The sequence below is a fragment of the Anopheles funestus genome, chromosome 2RL, assembly GCF_943734845.2.
Source record: "Anopheles funestus chromosome 2RL, idAnoFuneDA-416_04, whole genome shotgun sequence".
Taxonomy (NCBI): Eukaryota; Metazoa; Arthropoda; class Insecta; order Diptera; family Culicidae; genus Anopheles; species Anopheles funestus.
This window is the reverse complement of record NC_064598.1, coordinates 40,164,748-40,185,744: the sequence shown is the minus strand read 5'-3', so window position 1 is coordinate 40,185,744 and position 20,997 is coordinate 40,164,748. Positions and strand designations below refer to the sequence as shown.

Here is a 20,997-nt window from a genome sequence, read left to right as displayed (position 1 = left end):
CATCTTCTGGGTCTGAACGAAGGACGTATATTAGAAAGCTTGAATCATAAACCACTAAGTACGATGGTTAGCTATTGAGCCATGTGTCTGTGGTTGGTTAAAATCCACTCAAGTGGGTGCAAAGAGATCACTCGAATCGGTTACATACACAAGACGTCTTGTGATAGGATGAAGATAACCATAAGTTTGTGTTTTAAACTTTGATTAATACATTTGACCTTCACCTTTGACCAGTAAATCAATTTTAATTCACCGCGCTTGCACTCACTTCCCGAACAGAGCACGCTTATTTGCTTAAGTTATGATGTTTCATTAATAATAAGTTCCAGGTACAATTTAAAATGATAAAACGCTTCGTAAAGAATGTGGAAACAATGTCGAAAAATCCTCGGAAGTTAAGTTCACTGTAAACTCCCCAAAAAAAGGCAATCTGTTACCCAGCAAAATCTTGGATTGGAAGATTTCTTTGGAATCTGCTTTTTATGGGTTTTTGGATGTTGTTTTGCCTTCAAATAATAATCGACATTCCTCGGCTTTTGTTTATTGTTGTTGTTGCTGAAGGTTTAGCTATTAAAGGGAACAGTTTTGTCCCACCATTCTATCGCTGCTAGAATGGTAATTCGAAACTTTCATTTTCATTTCACTTTACCTAGAAAGGGGGTTGGGAAAATTTCACTTTGAAGCATAAGGTCCTGATGAATTTTTGGGATTGATGGGCTGGGGCATACACACAGCCACATACATAATCATCAGGGCACATCATTAGCAGACACATTTTCCTACCTTTACTGCCACAATTCTTCTTAGCCCCAAAAATGCCAACCGTTTTACGAGGGGTTGGCACAAGCTGCGAACATTATTAAAATACCATAAATCATATATTTTAGCCCGAACGAGTCTCGATCCTTCTGGCTCGAGGTTTTTGCATTCCATGGAAAAAGGGGTAACGCGGTGCCACCGGGTGGTGGTTGTGTGGTTGGTTTGTAGTAGTAATACAGAGAAAAGCTTACCCAAAAAAAAGAGATACAAATAAAGGTGAAAGCGAGAGATGGTAAGAAAGTAAAGAAACTGTGTGTGGGAGAGACCCAACACTACCCCGGATGCCCGGGTAGCAGGAATGTGATGCTGGCCGGAAATGATGAGTTATTGCCGTTGTCGGGAATGATCCCCGGGAAGGAGGAATGATTACATATTTATTTATGGATTAGATACAACTAGGAAAACAGTAGAGCACAATCAATAAAAATGCTACATCGAGCATTTTGTATTTTAAGGTCGGAAGTTTTTTGCAAAGCCCTAATTTGATACGTGCTTAAGACAAAGGGTTTCGGAATTGATTATTCATTAGCAGAAAATGGCGGTACTAAATTTGATGCTCGGGAAATAGTATTAATACCTTATTTTTTCTTCCTTCTTTGGTTATCCCTAAAGCATAATGATTTACTATACTTTCTATTATCCACGTAGCCAGACAATCACCCACCTGTTACGGGAGTACAAACGGGATTTGAATTAGAGATGAGAATACCTACTAACTCTTTTCAGAGAGTTGAAACAGAGTGAGAGTGGTTTTAACGGTTTGTAACTTTTACTAACTCTTTTAAGAGTCATACGAGTTCAAGAGTGACTAAAAACACCAATGAGTAAGTAGAAGAATCATAAAAACTCCTTATGCTGAGTTGAAACCATAAACTCCTTTGCAGGATTAAACTCACTCACTCACTCTTACTCATTGTGCACATCTCTAATTTGAAAGATAACAGCCACAGCAGTAAGAAAAAAAACAATAAATTTAAAATCTTTTTAAAAGCTTTTACTGCATGTTTACTAAATCCAAAATGTGTGTAAATAAATTGAAAGTTTTGTAGCTGATTTAACTACGCCTCTACATTAAATATATTCGTTATTAAAGTACCTTTGTGATCAAATCTTTTTAAAGCCTTTGCGAACAACAACAAAAAAACACGAAGACAACCTTCTTTTGGATAACCTTTCTTAGGACGCCCTCAGGAAACTGGATGAACTGAAGTCCATTTGGTGTGCTTTTTGTCACCATCACAAATTGCCACTTAAACCCTCCCTGGGTTTTCGGCCCAGCACGAGAAAAACTGGCCTTCACAAACAAAAAAAAAGAAGGGTTTACTCACAATCGAAATGGTGACCGGTAGTGCCATCCGCCTTGCAATTTGCGGTACCTTGTGATTACATTCATCTTTACCGTTTTGTGTGCTTCTAAGACGGGTATATGGATATATTTTTTTTGTTGGTCTGCATTGAAACAATTTTCTTCACCTTCTGGGACTACCTTTAACTATGAACCGTGCAGTTTCAAGACATCGTAAAGATTTGATGCCTTCCGGAAATCAGAAAGCTAGTGCAAAGGAACGTAACCAAGGTTTCTAAGATTTGCAGAAGAGAGGAAGAAGGAGAAAAAAAGGATGCTAATCGTAAGGTTCCCGAATCATCATCCGGGCCAATGTGCCCTGTTCGTACCAATGATCATCAAGCGTGATCCCAGGGACCGAACCGAAAAGCAAAGTTCTCCACACAATGTCGCACGCGAAAGCAATACGTATGCTCTGCAAAAAAAGCTGTTGGTACTGCTGCCTCCCTAGCCGGGTTGAAACTGGCAAAAGCGAATGAAAGCAGCGAAAGAATGGACAGAAGAAAAAAACAAAGATCTCGATTGGACTGTTTTATCTTTCCAAGAAGTTGACTTCCACTTTTCGGACCAACTTTATTAAGGCCAGGGGCGGGCTTTTGCCCACCGTTTGGCCCGGTGACCATTTTTTGGGCAAATTGCCAGGCCACAACCATTTTCCATTCGATGGAAGGAAACGAAACGAAAAAAGCGTGTTAACTCTTTTCCTGCTTCAGTCTGGTGAACACACAGTCAACCTAATCAACGGAATAGTTTTTCTGTCGCATTTGGGAGCGACACAGTGGACGGGACGACGACCGTGTTTACGAGCTACGAGTAAATATTGTGGAGAGAAAATTGTATCGAAAATGGATCTATTTATAAATAAGTAAAGAGGAAGTCCAGGGTGTCCTTTGCACCGCAACCCGCAACATGAACCACTTCCTGGTAAGGGTGAGAAAAAATCTCGCATTTCCACTGGTTTCAACGCTTACGACCGGATTGGATAGTTTGCTCGTGGTAAATGCAACAGAAAATGTGCACAACACAATAAAATTAGATTCGACTTTGCTTTAAGCTGGGAACTACTCACACAAAATTTCTGAGAATTGTGTATTGTTTCAGTGAAGAAACAATCAAACGATGGAAAGCTAGATAACAATAGCTGCAAAAGTTGTTGTGAAACTAATAAATTTTAGTTTGTACTTTTATCAAGAGGTTGACTTTTCAAACGAATTTACCGAACCAAACATATAGTAGCTACAAAAGCAGGACAGTTAATAATAGTGATGATTTTTGGCTTTCACATCTAATATTAAAGATCTTCATAGAATCTATCATCACAAAATGATGCCACTTCCGGCGGTGTCCTTCCAAACTAAGGTCTACCATTTTCTTTCTACAAGTTGGGATGAAATATTCGGGGTAACTTTTTTCACTTAATGTCAACTGTAAATTATTACGGTTTACAAGGACCACACCCAAGGGGCCATAAGAAGAATCACTCTTCCCAAAAACCCCAAAAACGAACGGGGAACGCTTGCCATTTTCTAATCCGGTCCAGCTCGTTGACCCGAGCCCGGGTGTTGTGAGGTTGTGGTTTAACATTTGAAATAATTTCGTGTTTTACGTGAATAATCATGAGCATCGTTTTTTTTTTTTGGTTTTTGGTTGCCAGTTTGTTTGTGTTGAGCATCTTCTAAGAAGACGAAAAAAGGACAGCTTCGTTGGTTCGTGAAGGAGTGAAGGATGATAATTTATATTGGACTGGTAGAAGTAAATTTTAATCCTACTTTTTCAGACCGGTTTCAAAGTCAAGGGAGGATTAAACGAATTTACAGAGTGTTTTTTCTTCCTTTCTTGGTTTTAGTTTGGTGTGTAAAAGAAGCGAAAGACAAATGAGAAGATGCATTAGAATGAATTGCCTGATGTCAGAATCCAGAATGGATTTGCAATGAAACAGAAAATGATATAATTTTTGCTATTTTTAAATTGAGGTCAAACAACACCATAAACGTACGTTACCCTTTCTGTTGCTACTCTTGCACCGAACATTATAAAATAAAATTTTGTGTTAAGGATTTAAAAAATACCGTATTGTTTATAAATATTAATAAAATTAATGAATAATAAAATATTTAATTAATTTAAATAATAATAAAAAATAAATAAAACAGCACAATATTGTTAAAAATAGAAGGAAAACATATGGAAATATAAGCATGGAAATAAATTTGTTGTTATCTGTAATTGCTTGAGTGAGATTTTTAGTATGGTATGTATAGCAGAGCAACAAATTATAAACCAGATTTTTTGCTATGTTAAGCCACCCATACGAATTCTGTTCTTAAATTTAATAATGCCTAAAAATCCTAACGGATATCGCCTAACGCTTAACGCATATATCTGCAATAATTATACACATGTTAGCATTTTTTTGTTTGTCAAGATAAAACCAACAAAAATGACAAGAAAAGTCTTGTTAGAAACGTTTTTGTTTAAGGTAAAACAAATGTGCAATAAAAAAAGGGTAAACATAACCCCTCAAAGTTGTGTATCCCAGAATGGTTCCCTAACCAAATGAACTAATTAATTTCGACGTCAACAGAAAACTGTCATCAAGCTAACTAGCAGTTATTGTAGCCTAGAGGGAAAACCAACAAGCGCATTGCTTGGGATTTTTTTTATGATTTGCAAACAAAACAAATGACCTTTTTAGATGACGATCATTTAAACACTAAAGAGAAAAAGAAAAGAAAAATCGAAGGAGGAAAAGTAAGAGGGAAATAATGTACAACAGGAAAAAACGCCGTGGAAAAGTTTCATGCTAAATAATCTGTGTACCTCATCAGCATCGAAAGGTCGTTTATATTCTTTTTTATTCATCCTAAATAAGTCTAATTATGTTGCGTCAGGATGGGTTGTGGGCGATTTTTTTTCCTTGTTTTCATAAAGTGGGTCAAGTAACCACTTAAAGAAATCACATGTTGTCAAACCCATGTATGTAAGAGAGTTCGCCAAATATGCGAATCCTTTCGTAATGGTAATGTTTGGGCTTATGTAAAGCATAAAGATAAGTGAAGCGCAATGAAAAATAATTTATAGTTAACCTCAACGTAACTCATGTACTTGTGCAGAAATATTACCGCTGGAGATATGAAACAGCGAACATGTTCAGTCTTTAGCTTTGTTATTTTCTTCCAGTTATAATTTGTATGCTCTTCGGCCATTTTACACACTCTTCGGTCATTATTTCTAACGTTGATACACACTGAAAGATTGTACTTCACTGGTATGCGATTAGCAACATTGTAAAGGCAACAGCAGCGTAGTTGCTAATTTAATACCACTCGTTGAAGGTCACGACTAGGGTGGAAATGAGCTGCTTTTAGCAATTTCCTTTGGCAAGGATTATTTCAATGAGGCGATTAGCAAGAGTCGTTGAGTCTCATTTTAGTATGGGTGGATATCTTAATGTATTAGGATTGTATTGTAGAAAAAGGTAGTGCTTAAACTGTTGTGTAACATCTGATTTATGCTTTGAAACTCGTTGAAACTCGTCTGTACAAAATAAGGAAAAATTATCTATTTCGAATCGATGACAAACAAGAAGACAACAGAAACGCAATTTCAATTTAAATAAAAAAATATAAAATGGCATGGGATGATGTTCGTTAAAGAGGAACATTGGAATTATAAAGCCTCGACATAAGCACTGATCGATTATTATCTTAAATGATTAATTATGACGGACGAGGAGCGACTCGTAGCGGTAATTGTTAACAACCATCGTCTCTAGTGTATTTTTTTGCTGCTGCTTTGCGTTTCATAAAATTACCCTCCAAGTGTTTTGCGATTGCTTTTTCCAGCCATGAACCGATGAGTGAAGTAGAGAGTAGCTATCGAGAAATCACGTACTCGTCGTACATTAAAGTACCCGGCGTCTCCATTCAAAAGCCGATACGATTCCAGTACACGTGCGGGAAAAAATGTAATATGAGTAAATGCGAAAGAAAGAACGGTTCCATACATTTCCCTCACATTGCCAATACATTTAATGCGAGCGTTCCACAGTTCGGGCATACATCATTATCGCCATCGTGATTAACGATTTACGGGGAGCAGAGACGTGCAAGAAATGGTTTCCCTAACGAGTGGCGTTAGCATTGTGCTGACTTGTTTCTTCGGGTATTCTACGAGTTTATTATTTGACTGATGATGACAGCATGACTGGAGATAGAACGCAACAGTTTCGTCAACGCGACGAAAAGACATGCCAACTGGAGAGAAACAAACAAAAAAAAATAGCAAATTCCATAAACTGTAGAACGGTAGAACGAAGATATACATAGGCCACTTGTGTGCAAGGAACTCCATGTCATCGAATTATTATGATTAATTCAATTTTGAAATTTTATTATTATTCAAACAGGCTTCATTTCTTGCAAGCCTTGGGACCCGGAAAACGACGAGAAGATGGTTACTAAAAACCTAGTGGACGGAGGCAAGGTGGGGGCGGAACTTTGGCAATTTGTTGTGATAAATGATTTTTTGGTGGTGTGAAAGCGGAAACCTCAGATTACATCGCATCAGTCGAACACAATACACCAAAAAACACGGTGTTGAAAGGGTTGTTACGCACGTCGATCGGTATCGGTACGGGTACGGTGATGGATTTAGTGCCCTGAAGGAAGGAAAAAGTTTGCTGAAGAGTTTTAAATTAAAACAACAATATACTACCACCGAGAGATGCCTATTGTTTGATGCCGCAGAAGGGGGGGGGGGGGGGGGGAATATGTTTTTGGAACGGAGTCTCAAAGAGTTAACGACAAAAGAATGGGAAAAGCGCGGTGATTGCTGGTGATGGTAAAATATACTAACTTTTAGACTAAAATGACTATAACTCATGAAACTTTAAGATGCTATAATCACAGCTCTTTGTTAATAGCTTTGTAAGTAACAAACGATTTTTTCAAAGTTATTATTTTAGCACTTACAAAACAGTTTGTAAATAAAAAGTTCGGTTTACATAACATATATTTGTTATCTACAAATATCAAACCGGGGCAGCTCGGTGGTGTATGTGTTAAACGGCACCAGTTCCACGCGGTAGGACCGGTTAAATCCCATCCGGACCGTCCCCTGGAGCCAGCGACTGACTATCAGGTATATAGTAAAACAAGTCTAGTAAGCCAGCAATGGCCGGCGTGACCTTTGTAGGTCGTTAAGCCATGAAAGAAAAAGAAATAGCAAATTTGTTCATTATTAATAGTTCATTCCATGATGTTTTCTGCAATTTGATTTTGTGTAGTAATTATGCACTATTTTATGATCTTTGTTTCTTTTGTTGTCTTTTTCATATCTCAATAGATGTGTAAATAAAGCGTAATCTTCATATATTACGCTATCCAACGTTGATAAAGGTATTCAAGAATTTGATTTAAATATTTCAAATATTTTTAGATATTTTGATTTAATAAAATTTCTACTTTTGCATAAATAGGCAAATGCTTTTGTTCACGCTAAACCTTTTTGTTAGATTTTTTTGCTTCTTGTATTGTCAAACAGTGAAAATTCACAAAACGATGTTAAGTGTTGAAAGATGAAAAGAGGGCAATTGAAAAAGTAACCACTACAAGTACCGATAAAAAGTGACCAAGCTGTCTCGTAAATTCACCACTTAAGTACTCCACCCTACCAGAAGGGTGTTTCATCCATGTGAGGGTTGTTTAAATTTAATTAGTTCCATCTGTTCAAGCGTTTCGTTGTGTCAAGTTTCCCTCTTTTTTTCATTTTCAACCTCGACAGACCTTATGGGGATACGGGTCGATATGCGCCCGAAAGGATATCAATTGGCAAACTTGACCACCTCAAAAAAAACCTCAAACCGCCACTTGGTAGATTTTTATCTAATGATATGGTTTTTGTGTCTCCGCGGACACACAAAAAAGGAAACTACTGTGGTATTGGCCCCGCAGCAGAAAACGAGCGAAAGAAAGGCAAACACGAACCAGAAACCAAAAAAAAATATAACCCTACTGGAAGTGCACCTCGAAGCACTGATCTGTGGTACATTGCATGACCACCATGCGAAAAAAAAAAACACTCAGAAAGGAAACAGGTTTAAAACAGAACTACGGCTCCGGCACTCTAGCTGTTAACGCTTTTTTGGCGTACTTACCGGAAATAATGGCGCCCCGTTAACGCAGACACTCTCGGCGAACCGGACACGGATGGGGCGTGATTTCAGCTTCGCCTTCTTGCCCGCCGATAGCAGCGTTGATTTTCGACCGACCGCATTATAGAGCTGCGGCTGGCAGACGAGCAGCGTCACGGAGGATTCACAATTTCTAACTAATTGTATCACATGGTCCCGGGGTGCGTCTTTGACGTCCTCACCGTTTACAGCTAATATTTGGTCACCTGGTTCCAGCTGGATGGAAAAGTACAAAAAAGAATGGTAAGAAAAAGGAACAGGAAAGCGTAGTAAGAAATAGTTTTTTACGTATTATGAGGTTAGTAAAGAGCTATGAATGACGGGCTTGGTGGATATTTTTGACATTAGCTTAATATGATACGAGAGCTTTTTTCCATTTTTTTTTCACCATAAAAGTTGGTATTTCTACGTTGTTTAATAAAGCGAAATGTTTGTTTTCGAGGTAAAGCGTACTATGGACAAACTATACAGTGTTGCTTCTTGGTCGCCACAGTCAATATTTATCTTTGCTTAGGTTAATGATTTGCTTTCCTTTTAAACAGATTAATATGACAGTTTACCGTCCAAAAATATATATTTTATATATGCAAACATTCGACTAAAACATTCTATTTATTTAAATACCAAACCCGGTTGTAATTGAAAATAAAGCACAAACTTACCTTATTTACACTAGGGCCACCTTCCGTAACAAAGCGAACGATCACAGGCTTCTCGCTGCCAGCAACAAACCCGAAGCCAAGCGTAGGACTGCGCTGCAACACGACGACACGCGGCTCGGGAGGTGCATCGTTGCCATGATGCCTAATCGGTTCCTCGTAGGTGGTAGTTTTGTTTAGGTGGCTAAAAATACGGACAGATACAAATACGTGAGCAAAATCTAGTGTCTAGTGTTCCAAAATTACACCGGCCTTACTTTATGTAGTATGGTTGTCCTTTTTGGTCCACCGCTTTCTCCCAACCGTACGGCAAATCATTTGTCTGCACCCAGTTTTCGATTGGTGGTAACCATCCAGCCGTTCGCGTGATGTGACTGAAATGTGTAAAGGTGTAGCACAATACAAAAGCAAACAATTAATAAATCAAACCAAATATAATCATTACAGTGGATCGGTTCCGCTGGGGCTGACAGGTGTGAGGGCAATAACCATAAAATCGTTTGCACCAGTTGCTCGTTATGATGGTGATTTGAAATCATAGAATTAATCTGCTATTGGCGATGGTTTTCGGTGCATAAATTTTTGTACAACAAACGTACCCGATTTTGGAAAGTGGTTTTATTAGCTTTTAGCTGCAGTTTCTTCACATTGGATGTTTAAGCGATACATTGGTTGTAGATTTACAATTATCGAGTTATAGCGTACCCAGACTTCAGCCACAAATTTAATAGGCAATTAACGTTTTCATCACCCACCAAAAACGTAGCAAAATCATTCAAGTGTTTCATTTTGATTTCAAGAGAGAGAGAGAGAGAAAAACTACAGGACATCCTGAAACATCTCTTGTTGGTGATAAACGGGAAGAAGCTTGGAATGAAACGAATTTGTAAAATCAAAGCTCGTATTTCATTCAACGCCTAATGCAAAAGCGGTGAAGTGCCGATTAATACGATTTGCTTTGCTAATTAAAAATCTATTTTCCGTCTATTCACACCACTCAAAGCATACGTTACTGACCTCTACCTCTACGCTTGCAACAGTATCTAATAGGTACTTGTATTACAATCGAGTGGGTCGTTCAATGATCATTAAAGTTTCAAATTTACAATCATCTAAACACATTTTTTGAATTCATTCGTAATGGCATCCGCGCTTCACCATAGACATATCGACGTGCAGTTGAATATAGTTTTTGTGGATAATTAATGGATAATTAATAAAGGAAGATACGTTGGTGGGTATTTTGAAGTATAATCGGTTTTATCCATGGAGTAAAAGAAAACCAAACTAAATATAAAATAGAAAGGTATTTGTGGCATTTTACTGTAAGCGCTTTTGTTTTAATTACGAAATTAAAAAGATAATCTTTCTTTTGCATAAAGAAATGTTGCACTTGTTGTGTAACAAATATGAAGTACCAGCAAGTCGTTCAAAAAATATCATAATTAATTATAAATAAATATAAACCATTTATTTTAAAAACTATGTCACTAATTAAACTCTATTAGCAAAATAAAAAGTAGCATAAAAACATATGGTTCCTCTACATTAAACACACACAAAAGATAAAGTGAAGACATCAATAGACGATTAGCTTGACAGGCGAGAGACGAGTTCTTCAAAACCTAGAGAGATAAAGATATTTACCAGGATGGTTTCTAACGAGGATCGACACGTCACCCGAAACCCGAAACCCACGCACGGCAAGCGTGCCATATAATGAATTTAATTTGGCATGTTAAAGATGAAGTTATTTATTCAAATACCTGGCTCCTAAAACCGTTTTTGGAAGCCGCCACGGTAATGCTCGCACCCTCGAGCTGTACGAGCAGCACTTGGTAGAGAATGTGAACAAGAACCGGTGCTACAGTTGTGAATAGAGCAATAGGCACGTCAAATGCTGTGGAAAGCACAGGATGAATGGAAGGCAAAAATTAATTTAAATCCCGTACATTTCACACCTACACATCTCATCTTTTGTGTTCTAACGGTGCGTATCGGGAGAAGCATGAAGCTGGAGTAATTTGATTACTGCACACCCTTGGCCACACATGTAACAAACGGTGTACAGCCAGAAACGCTAGTTATTACTGAACACCATGCTAGTGAAGATTGATGCGAACTTTGGATAATTCAGTTTTATAATCCTCCTTGTGTGGTGTGAAACTGTAGTATAATAGTTAACATTCGCGTAAACGTGTAAATGATCAGGCGTCTCCATCAAATGTTGAGGTTCTAAGATACTTTAAGTTAGAAAGCTTAAATGTTAAGACGATATTTGTTGAAAAATAGAGTAAATTCTAGTCAATTTTTAGATTAGTTAACAATAATTTGTGTTCTATTAAAGGATTTGCTCGAAGCTTTCGATTTACTGTTATGTTAAACAATCGCATATGATTTATTTTTTAAAAAGTTATTTAATTATATACAACATGTTGGTTTATTTGTAATTAATTGTAATAAATTGTAGCCAGTTTGTATGTAAAATTAACTGTAGATAAGCCGCGAAACGTCAAAACGCATACAGAAAAATAGTGAAATTTTACGATGGAGGCGCCTGGTACTTTTCCAATCAGTCAATTGAATTAAAGCGCAATCACGACTGAAAGAGTGTGGGACATGTTGAATGAACTTATAAAACTACAAAACATAATAATTTTCACTTCACCAAAAACAATTTGTTTCATCTGGGAATTCATTTTTACGTTGTCTAATGAAGTAAAATGAAGTATATATGAATTAAATCCACATTGCAAAATGTTTCAAATTGAATGAATTTTTAATTAATAGTCCTCGTTGTTCACCGAGGCCCACCGAGAAAGGCGTAAAAACACAATCAAACACCTGCCACGATTTAATTTACCATTCAATTTTACTCGCAACAAACCACCAAACAGCCAATTTGCATCGACATCGACAGTACCTGTTGAAATGTCGGTTTAAACTTTTAATTTAACCAGAAAAAGATTGAATCATTTGTGGACAAAACTCGAAAATGTATTCTTTCCTATACTGCTTGTAGCTGAAACATACTCGCGCCATTTCCCGGTTTAAACCCGATGGGTAGGCGATAAAACTTTATGAGCTTGCGTTGCCATCCGTGTGCATCACCATTCGTGTACCAAAAAAAAGGTGTTGATTGGTTCATACCAAAGGCTCAGGTTGCGTATCAGTTCTGCGTACGTATTTCCTGTTGCAACCGTTTGGCAGTGGCAGCAGGATTTAGAAGCTCATAAAACGTTCCGTTTCGACCGTGTGACAGGGGGAAAATACCATTCAAAGTGTTATACTTTGAAGTCAGTTTCATCACTGCAGTTTTAGTCCATTACAGCGTACAGGTCGTAATACGCCCAGCGCTTGTCTGGTAAAACTTAGTTCCGTTGCATGGTGTATGTTACAATATTACCTAAAGTGTACCAAACGACATTATTATTTTTTTTTACATGCAAAGGATCATGCTGAAGGCATTTAAATCCCATGTGAATTGATATAAAACGATGTTTACAGGCTGTCATCCGAAACGATTCTGGTTTGGCTGTACACTAGCGTAAAGCGTGAAGGATCGTATGTAAAATAAACATGAGGAACAACCAACAAAAAAAAACAAAACTTCCCATGTATACCCTTTCGGGTAACAGTTATCGACATTGAAGCTTTATGTTGGATGTTGTTTATGACTTCCGTTTGCTATGCCTCTACTACCCGTAGGGATGACATTTTATTGCAAATTGTTTGAACTGAACTGAAATTATTTGTTTTAGCATGGTGGCAGTACTCGTCGCTGTCGTTAATATAGCTTCGTAAAAACATGATTCTTTTGATGTACAACAGTTACTGCACAGAATTGTATTTCTTTAAGAGAAGTTGTCCATAGTGCGGCATCATATTTTATAGCAAAATGTAAATTACAACTATCAATTTGATTTGTACAATAATTGTTTTCTTCTCTCGCTCAAAAATTCTTTCTTCCATTGTCTTTTTTCCCATTTTTCATTGTTCTTACCATTTATATTTGATCTTTTTGTTATCCACATTATACTCAACAAACCGTTTAATTAGCATGAAGTCCAAAATTTATGTTATTAAAACATGGCGCACTTCATTTATTTGTTCCATTTCCATCGAATCGGCAAGGAAGGGAGATCCAACCCGAACTCGACCTACTACTGTAAACGATAATTTTTCATTAATTTCACTCTCAACCATGGTTGGCAAACTTCGCAATGATCCGGGTTGGTAAGCAAGCGCGACCAAGCGAGAGGGTAAGAGCGAGTAGTAAGAGTTTATTTACTACCCTTTAAAACGTCCCGTTTAATGGTTACAGTGGTTCCGGCGGAGGGCACATCAACACCGCACCCAGGAAGTCAGTAACATCATTTACGGACGGTAATTGAATCTGATAAAAAGAAAAACATTACATTCGAAGCCCTCTCACGGTGGCGTAGTACTGCTAGCACGTCCTGTTGCTATTTTGCGTAAGGACGTCAATGCAGTTACATCTTTTTTTTTTTTGTTTTTGTTTGACGGTTTGTAGCACCCTTCCTCGCCTGGAGGTTTTATTTCTCGCCAAAAACTGAACCATGATTGGTCAGGCGCTTTTTTCCCCGTACGGAACAAACGTTACCGTGTGAAAGTTTGACGATGGTTCGAGGTGTATGCGTCGAACTGTAAAACCAATTCCGCTGAAAATGTATAGAAATGGAATACGCAGGAAACATCTCCCAAATAAACGCTTAAAAAGCGATTGAAACCATACAAGTAAATCAAAGCGAATGGATCGGGCAGCACAAACATAGTGAGGAAATTCAATTACACGGTACGGAGGGGTTAATAAAACAAAATGCAATCAAAACGATTCTGAACAGCACCTCCAAGCGCCGGTAGTTACAACCGGTTATACACTGCTTCAATCTCGGTTTATGCTAGTTTTATTTCAGAACATTAATACACAGTTCTGTAAAGGAAGTGTAACGAAGCTTTCGAATGCTCCTTTTTTTCAGGATACCATAATTCGATCATTCACAGGTATCCTTCCCTTAGTGAAGTGGATAGTGGTTAGTTGGTTAGTGTAAAAAATTTCACCCGAAAAAGGGAAAAGCGAATAACCCGCAGTTACTTCACTAGCCAAGGATAACAAATAATCGGAGTAACTAGTCCGCGGCAAGTTTGTGGAAGCCTGTGTGTAACCGGTTGATAGGTTATGAGCTAGACGAATGTTGTAAGTTATGCACCGTTTCTACCCAACCAGCCTTTGACCAGAAAATTAACGAACGTACAAACGAACCAACGAATGAATGAACGACCGCCGTACGGGCGATGAATAGATGGAGAGACTGTAATAAATTACGCTAATTTAATCACTCGTTATCTGGTGCTACGTTTTACCACTTGTGACTTTTTTTTATAATGTTGGAAACCATTTTTTACATCTGATTTGCCAACATAACAAAGTGAGGAAAACATGTCGCTTTTCTATGTAAATTTTACAAATAGAAATACGTAAGCTTTTGCTATCTTTTTTAGTTTAACTGCTGAAAAGTTCTACTGTGATGATGAAAAAAAAATTATTAGGCCAAAATAAAAGTCATATTTTATGATCTTTGTAATAAACAATAAATAAGAAGATATGTGAAATATCATTAGAAATTTTTTTTTGTTTTATATTTTATATTCTGTTTTTGTATTTGATACTAAAGTTGTTATTTTCAATGTCATTAAAGACAGCAAAAAAAAGCATTTAAATTTCAGATTTACTTTGCAGTGCATAAGCCTTTCAGAGTCGCATGAGGAACGTTAAATGCACGTTTGAAGAGGAGTCGTGGTAAGAGGGTAAAATTAACTTCAGTGATCATGACACAACAACACTATTACACTGTTTACCCTAATTGCCCGAGACGAAGATCGTAAAATCATTCTCTATCACTCCCCGGCGCATCCTTAAGGTAAATGACCCATTTGAATTGGTGCTTATCGTGCTCATTGGGTAGCCAACCCTGGTCGTGTGTATAAATCATACCGTACCATCCTTAAAAGATCTGCCATCTAGCCATCGTCCTGCCGTCGTAAATCACCTGTAGTGGGTAAAGAGGACATAAGCAAAACCCACAAGACACTTGTAGTAGTGCTGTTGGTGTAGAGAAAGCATCCTTCGTTTGGTAAGCATTATAGAATACAATTATTGGACTGGTGGAAAATCTTGCCAGTAAACAAATCAGTTGCCACAATGTTACATGGTTTTTATAATTAACTTCTTCTCCTTTTTTGTGCACCACTGAACAATAAAGAGACATGTCTCACAGAGTTTGCTAAGCCCGCAGACGTTCTGTAAAATGCTTCTTTCAGAAGTTAATTTAACAAAGCCAACACCAATATGATGAATGTACTTCTTGTTTCCTGTTCGCTGGGTTAGAAATATTAGATGCTGCAAGGCGCTCATTGCTGCATGGGCTTCCAGAATTGTTGATTTGATTTGTTGAGCGCAACGCAACAAAATCACCACTCGTTATGCATTATCAGGCTACATTAATCATGTTTGTACTGCGACGTCATGTTATTATTTCCTCGGCAAAGCTATAAATATTTGCATTATGTCCACAGCAGGTATGTGTGCGTGTGATGTTTCGAACATATAGAACACAATGACATATATAAAGTCACAATGTAAGGAGCATCCTGTTTTGATAGAAATGTGCGTGGAATTGTAAAAGATCTGTAATGCATTAGATAAAGAGAAGAAAATTCATGAAAGTGATGTTTTTTGTTGAAATCATATCATAATAAATATGTTCAACTATATAGGTATTAAACTAACGATAATATTGAAGCCACTTACAGCAAATATTTGTTGTTGTGCACACGAGCAAAAAAAACGGAATACAGACGTTGTCACACATTTCTTCGCTAACATTAATTAGAAGGAAAATTTATTCAGTTTATGCTAGTGTTTTGTCACCTAATTGAGGATTGCAGATGAAAACAGTTACCCTTTTTTTCTTGCAGTATAAATACCCTCTCTAAGCAACGACCTGAGTGCTGCCTCGTAAGAAAAACCATAAACCATACGGTTTAATGAATGTGCTGCGCTTAGCGAACAGAATGCTAGCAGCAGCAGCACCGGCATAAAGACACGAGATGGCGTTGAAGTGGGTGAAGTTTTGTAATTTGCACACCAACAAATAGTTGCGTCGTACTCCCATACCCCATCCGCTCGGTTCGGTTTGGTATTATGTCGAAAGATTTCTTATTCACACAGTCGTCCTTCGAACGAAAGTAAGGGAGAGAGGAAAAGCGTCTATGCACAGCAGAATGAAACAGAACCATATTGTTTGGTAGCTGGTGAAAGATGGCGTAAGTAGTGGCAATGAAAGAATTTTGTTCTCCATTCTTATCCTGTCTACTCTAGCAGGATTTGTCTTCCGATAAACGCTGGAAACACGTTGTCACTGAGTAGAAAAGATCCAACGTTCAAAGGAATGACAATTCTGGTTGTTTCAAGAAGCATGTGTTAGCAAACACCGCTTAAGCACGCCGGATGTGGATCGGAAGAACCCGTACACACTGGCACAGCATCACAGTGCCTTCGTTTCATTGCCGATGTGTAAATACTTTAACAGTGGTTTCTTCTTTTTTTTTTTGGAAGCCAGACAACGCTTCCTGACGTAAAACGTCAACTTGTTAAGGTGAGATTGCATGTGTGTTTTGTGTGTACGTATGTGTAGGTGATTTTTTAGTCCCATGTCTCAGCATCTAAGGGAAATTTACATTGTAAAAGCATGATAGCTCCTTGCCTGACAATCCTGACGAGTCATCGGGCGTTCCATGTATGAGGCACCAGAGGCTTATAAAAATGGTTACATCGTAAAACATTTTCCCCGTATGTATCCGCTTTACTAAAGTTGAATCGATCTCAACGAGGAAACCTTAGAGCAACATAAGGATGGAAATATTTCTAGACGGATGAAAAAAAAAACATCAATCCCATTGAAACGATAGGCACACGTCGTTACCAAAATAAGGGTAATTTAGCAGCCGTAGCAATCAACAAAATTTTAGTTGAAGTAGATGGTCGATAGCTCGTTCGGATGATACTTCTCTGGAATGATGATGTGACCACGGTGCTGATTCAACTTAGACTAATTTCTATATTATACATAATTCACTTACATCTATCCTAGTTCCCTATTCACATTTACATATTTACATTACTTAAATTACACATTACACATACGCACAAATTATTGCTGAAATCTAATTGCCTAACTGTAGGCGCCGACATTCCCGCCCACCAAAAAACACGTTTTTTTTTTTAAGTTTCGCTCCGCTTATTTTCATCTATTGTGTTTTCTTCTTCATGTTTGCTATTACTGTCAATGGGAAGGATGCATATTCTTGTTACAGGACGCTTTACTTCTTTTGATTGTGCCGTTTTCATTGTGACTACCCTAACCACACCATCCGTACCGGGATGAATATTTGTTATTCGTGCTAAAGGCCATTTCAAAGGTGGTACATTATCTTCGCGTATTATCACTAACATTCCAGGTTTGATCTCGGTTGCTGCGCAATTCCACTTGCTTCTGGCATGGAGCTGTTGTAAATACTCGGTACTCCACCTCGCCCAGAAGTGTTGCAAGCGTTTTTGTACCACGCGCCAGTGGTTTAAACGGTTCTCCGGAATGTCCTTCAATGCGATATCAGGAATAACCTGCAAATGGTAACCAGTAAGAAAGTGACCTGGGGTTAGTGCTTGCAAATCAGATGGATCATGTGATAACGGTGTTATTGGCCGAGAATTCAGGCATAACTCGATTTCTGCCAACAACGTCACCAAATCTTCAAACGATGTAGATGCTGTTCCAAGAACTCGCTGGAGATGGTGTTTCATAGACCGCACAGCTGACTCCCATAGACCTCCGAAATGTGGTGCACGGGGTGGTATGAACTTCCATTTGAATCCCTTGTCAGCACTCCAGGTAGTTACGGCTTCTCGATGGTGGGTTGATTGAAGGAGCTGGTACAACTGGTGCAGTTCATTCGAGGCGCCTTTAAAGTTGGTTCCGTTGTCTGAGTATAGTTCTGATACCAGACCTCTCCGAGCGACAAACCTTCTTAGCGCGGAGATAAATGCAGCCGTACTCAGATCCGATACAAGCTCCAAGTGCACTGCGTGTGTCACGAAGCACACGAACACTGCCACAAATGCTTTCGTTGGTGCTGCTCTGCGATGCCTTTCTTTGACGTAAACCGGACCAGCATAGTCGACACCGGACACTGCAAATGCCCTGGCCTCGGTTACTCTGCTCGGAGGCAAGTTTCCCATGGGTTGATTGATGTGTTTTGGATTTACCTTAAAGCAACGCATGCACTTGTGGTAAACACTTCTAGCTACCGATCTCACTCCTATGATCCACAAACTTTGCCTTATGGTGGAAATCATCAATTGTGGACCCGCATGTAAGAGCTTTAGATGATAATGCTGTACTAACAAGCTCGTTAAACGGTGGTTTTTCGGGATAAGTATCGGTTGTTTCATGTCACTATCAAGCTGTGAGTTGGCTAAACGTCCGTTAACACGCATTAGGCCTTGATCATCTATAAACGGATTCAAGAACCGTAAGGGAGAAGTTCTTGGTACACATTTCTTTGCTAACATTGCCTTAAACTCTTATGAAAACTGATCCTTCTGTGCAAGCCGGTATAAGAACTTGTCAGTTTCTACCAATTCTTCCGTACTTAGACCACTGCTGGTATGCCCTGGAGGTTTGGCACCTTTTCTTCTAGCACGCAAGAGGTTTAAATAACGTAACCAATAACCAACACCTTTGCGTAGAGCCGTGTATGTTGAGCAGCGCTCGAACAACCTATCACTAAAAGACTCTTCAACCGGTGAAGAGACTAGTAACACTGATGTTCGTTCCTCGTCTGTGGTTATCGGTTTTTGATTCGGTGAAACTGGCCACATATCCTCGTCTAAGGGGAGCCATGAGGGCCCCGCCCACCATTGCCTTGCATCAATTAGAGCTTTGGCATCAGTTCCTCTTGATACCAAGTCTGCAGGATTGTCAACACCAGGAATGTGTTTCCATATACAGTTCTGAGTTTTCGCTTGAATCCTTCTTGTTCTATTCGCCACAAAGGGTTTCCACCTGTCACTAGGAGAGTTTATCCAATACCATGCCGTCATCGAGTCTGTCCACATGTAGCATGTAACTTCTTTGGCAACCGCACGTTGCACTAACTGGTACAGATTGCTTGCTAGTAATGCCCCACACAGTTCAAGCCTTGCAATGGTAAGTTTTTTTGACAGAGGCGCTACCTTTGACTTTGATATGAATAATCTGACCACTATTTCTCCTGAGTGACTATTCCGACTACGGATATAGCAACAAGCGCCGTAGCCTTTTTCTGAGGCGTCGCAAAATATGTGCATCTGATAATTGTCCTCTGCTCTATCGATCACTGTTCTCGGAACACTAACATCACTTAAATGCTTCAACTCAGCGTAAAAGTTCTTCCATTCTACTTGCAGCTCATCAGGGAGGGGATTATCCCAGTTCCAACTAGAGCCTCGTGACTCTTTATACGACCACACACGCTGCATGAACATCTTTGCTTTCATCTTTACAGGATCTATGATTCCCAGAGGATCGTACATACGAGCAATACACGATAAGATTTGCTTCCCGGAGTAGCTAGTTTGTTGTTCTATCCCCTTTATGTTCAGTTGCATCCTATCAGATCTTGGAGTCCATAATAGCCCCAAAAGGGATATTGATGATTTGCTGGCTTGCTCAACTGCAACTGATTCACATTGCCTTTGTTGTGGAATACCTTCTAGCGTTTCTGAGTAGTTTGAAGCCCATTTTCTAAGGCTGAATCCTGCTTTGTTCATAAGCTCATCTAACTGCTTTGCTATTTGTTTTGCTTCTTCGATAGAGTCTGCACCTGATACAAGATCATCAACATAAAAATCATCCTTACTCTTCAAAGCCTCTGGATAGTGACGACCATAGTCTTCAAACACTCGTAGCAAAGTTCTTATGGCGAGAAATGGTGCACACGCTGTGCCATAAGTCACAGTATTCAGCTCATACACGGAAATAGGTTCTTCACTTTCTTTCCTCCATAGAATACGTTGCAGCTTTCTGTCTTCTTTCGCTACTAAAACTTGACGATACATTTTGGCTACGTCGGCGACTAATGCCACTTTCTTCATTCGAAAACGCAACAGAATTGGAATAATATCATCTTGAATTGTTGGACCAGTCAGCAAAATGTCGTTCAGTGATCGCCCAGAACTAGACTTGCACGAAGCGTCGAACACCACTCTACATTTAGTAGTGGTACTTTCCCTTTTCCAGACTGCATGATGGGGCAAATAATAGTCCTTTCCAACTTCCAATTCAACATTATTGTAGCTCGCCACCTTCGTCATGTGACCTAACTGTTCGTATTCTTCCATAAACTCTACGTATTCCTTTTTCATGGCTTCATCTTTCTTCAGTCGCCGTTCAATCGATAAAAATCGCATCAACGCGGTTTCCTTTGAGTCTCCCAATTGTTTTTCGTATTCTTTCACCTTTGGCAACTGTACCACGTATCTACCTTCTTCGTTTTGGATCGTAGTATCGCAGTAGAACCTTTCACAACTCAAGCCTTCTTCTGATGTTTCCTTTTCTTGAGGAATGTCTTCAAGGGCGGCAAAATGTCTCATTAAATCGATCAGATTCTCTTCTTGGACACAATGACACAAAACACTGTTGTTACTGTACTCGATGCTGTCTCGCATTGGTCCGCTCACAATCCACCCAAATTTGGTCTTTAAAAGGCTTGGCAAATGAGGTGCAACCTTAATATGGCCCTTTTCTAATAGATCCGCAAACAACTCAGCTCCAATTAAAAGATCTACTCTTTCCGACTTAAAGAATGTAGGATCTGCTAATCTCACCCCACTTGGAATATTCCATCGATCAACATTCACT

At 38.8% G+C, this 20,997-nt stretch overlaps 1 protein-coding gene across 6 annotated transcripts in view; it reads right to left on the bottom strand.

Moving 5' to 3' along the window:
* The window catches only part of LOC125763270 (uncharacterized), a 148,213-nt gene that overhangs the window by 15,794 nt on the left and 111,422 nt on the right, over window positions 1-20,997 (bottom strand). For all 6 annotated transcript variants that reach the window (XM_049426178.1, XM_049426180.1, XM_049426179.1 and 3 more), the window contains 3 exons: window positions 9,274-9,390; window positions 9,020-9,200; window positions 8,322-8,573 (listed from right to left, as the gene is read on the bottom strand). In XM_049426178.1, coding sequence (XP_049282135.1) covers window positions 8,322-8,573; window positions 9,020-9,200; window positions 9,274-9,390 — 550 coding nt within the window. The remainder of the gene's footprint in view (window positions 1-8,321; window positions 8,574-9,019; window positions 9,201-9,273; window positions 9,391-20,997) is intronic.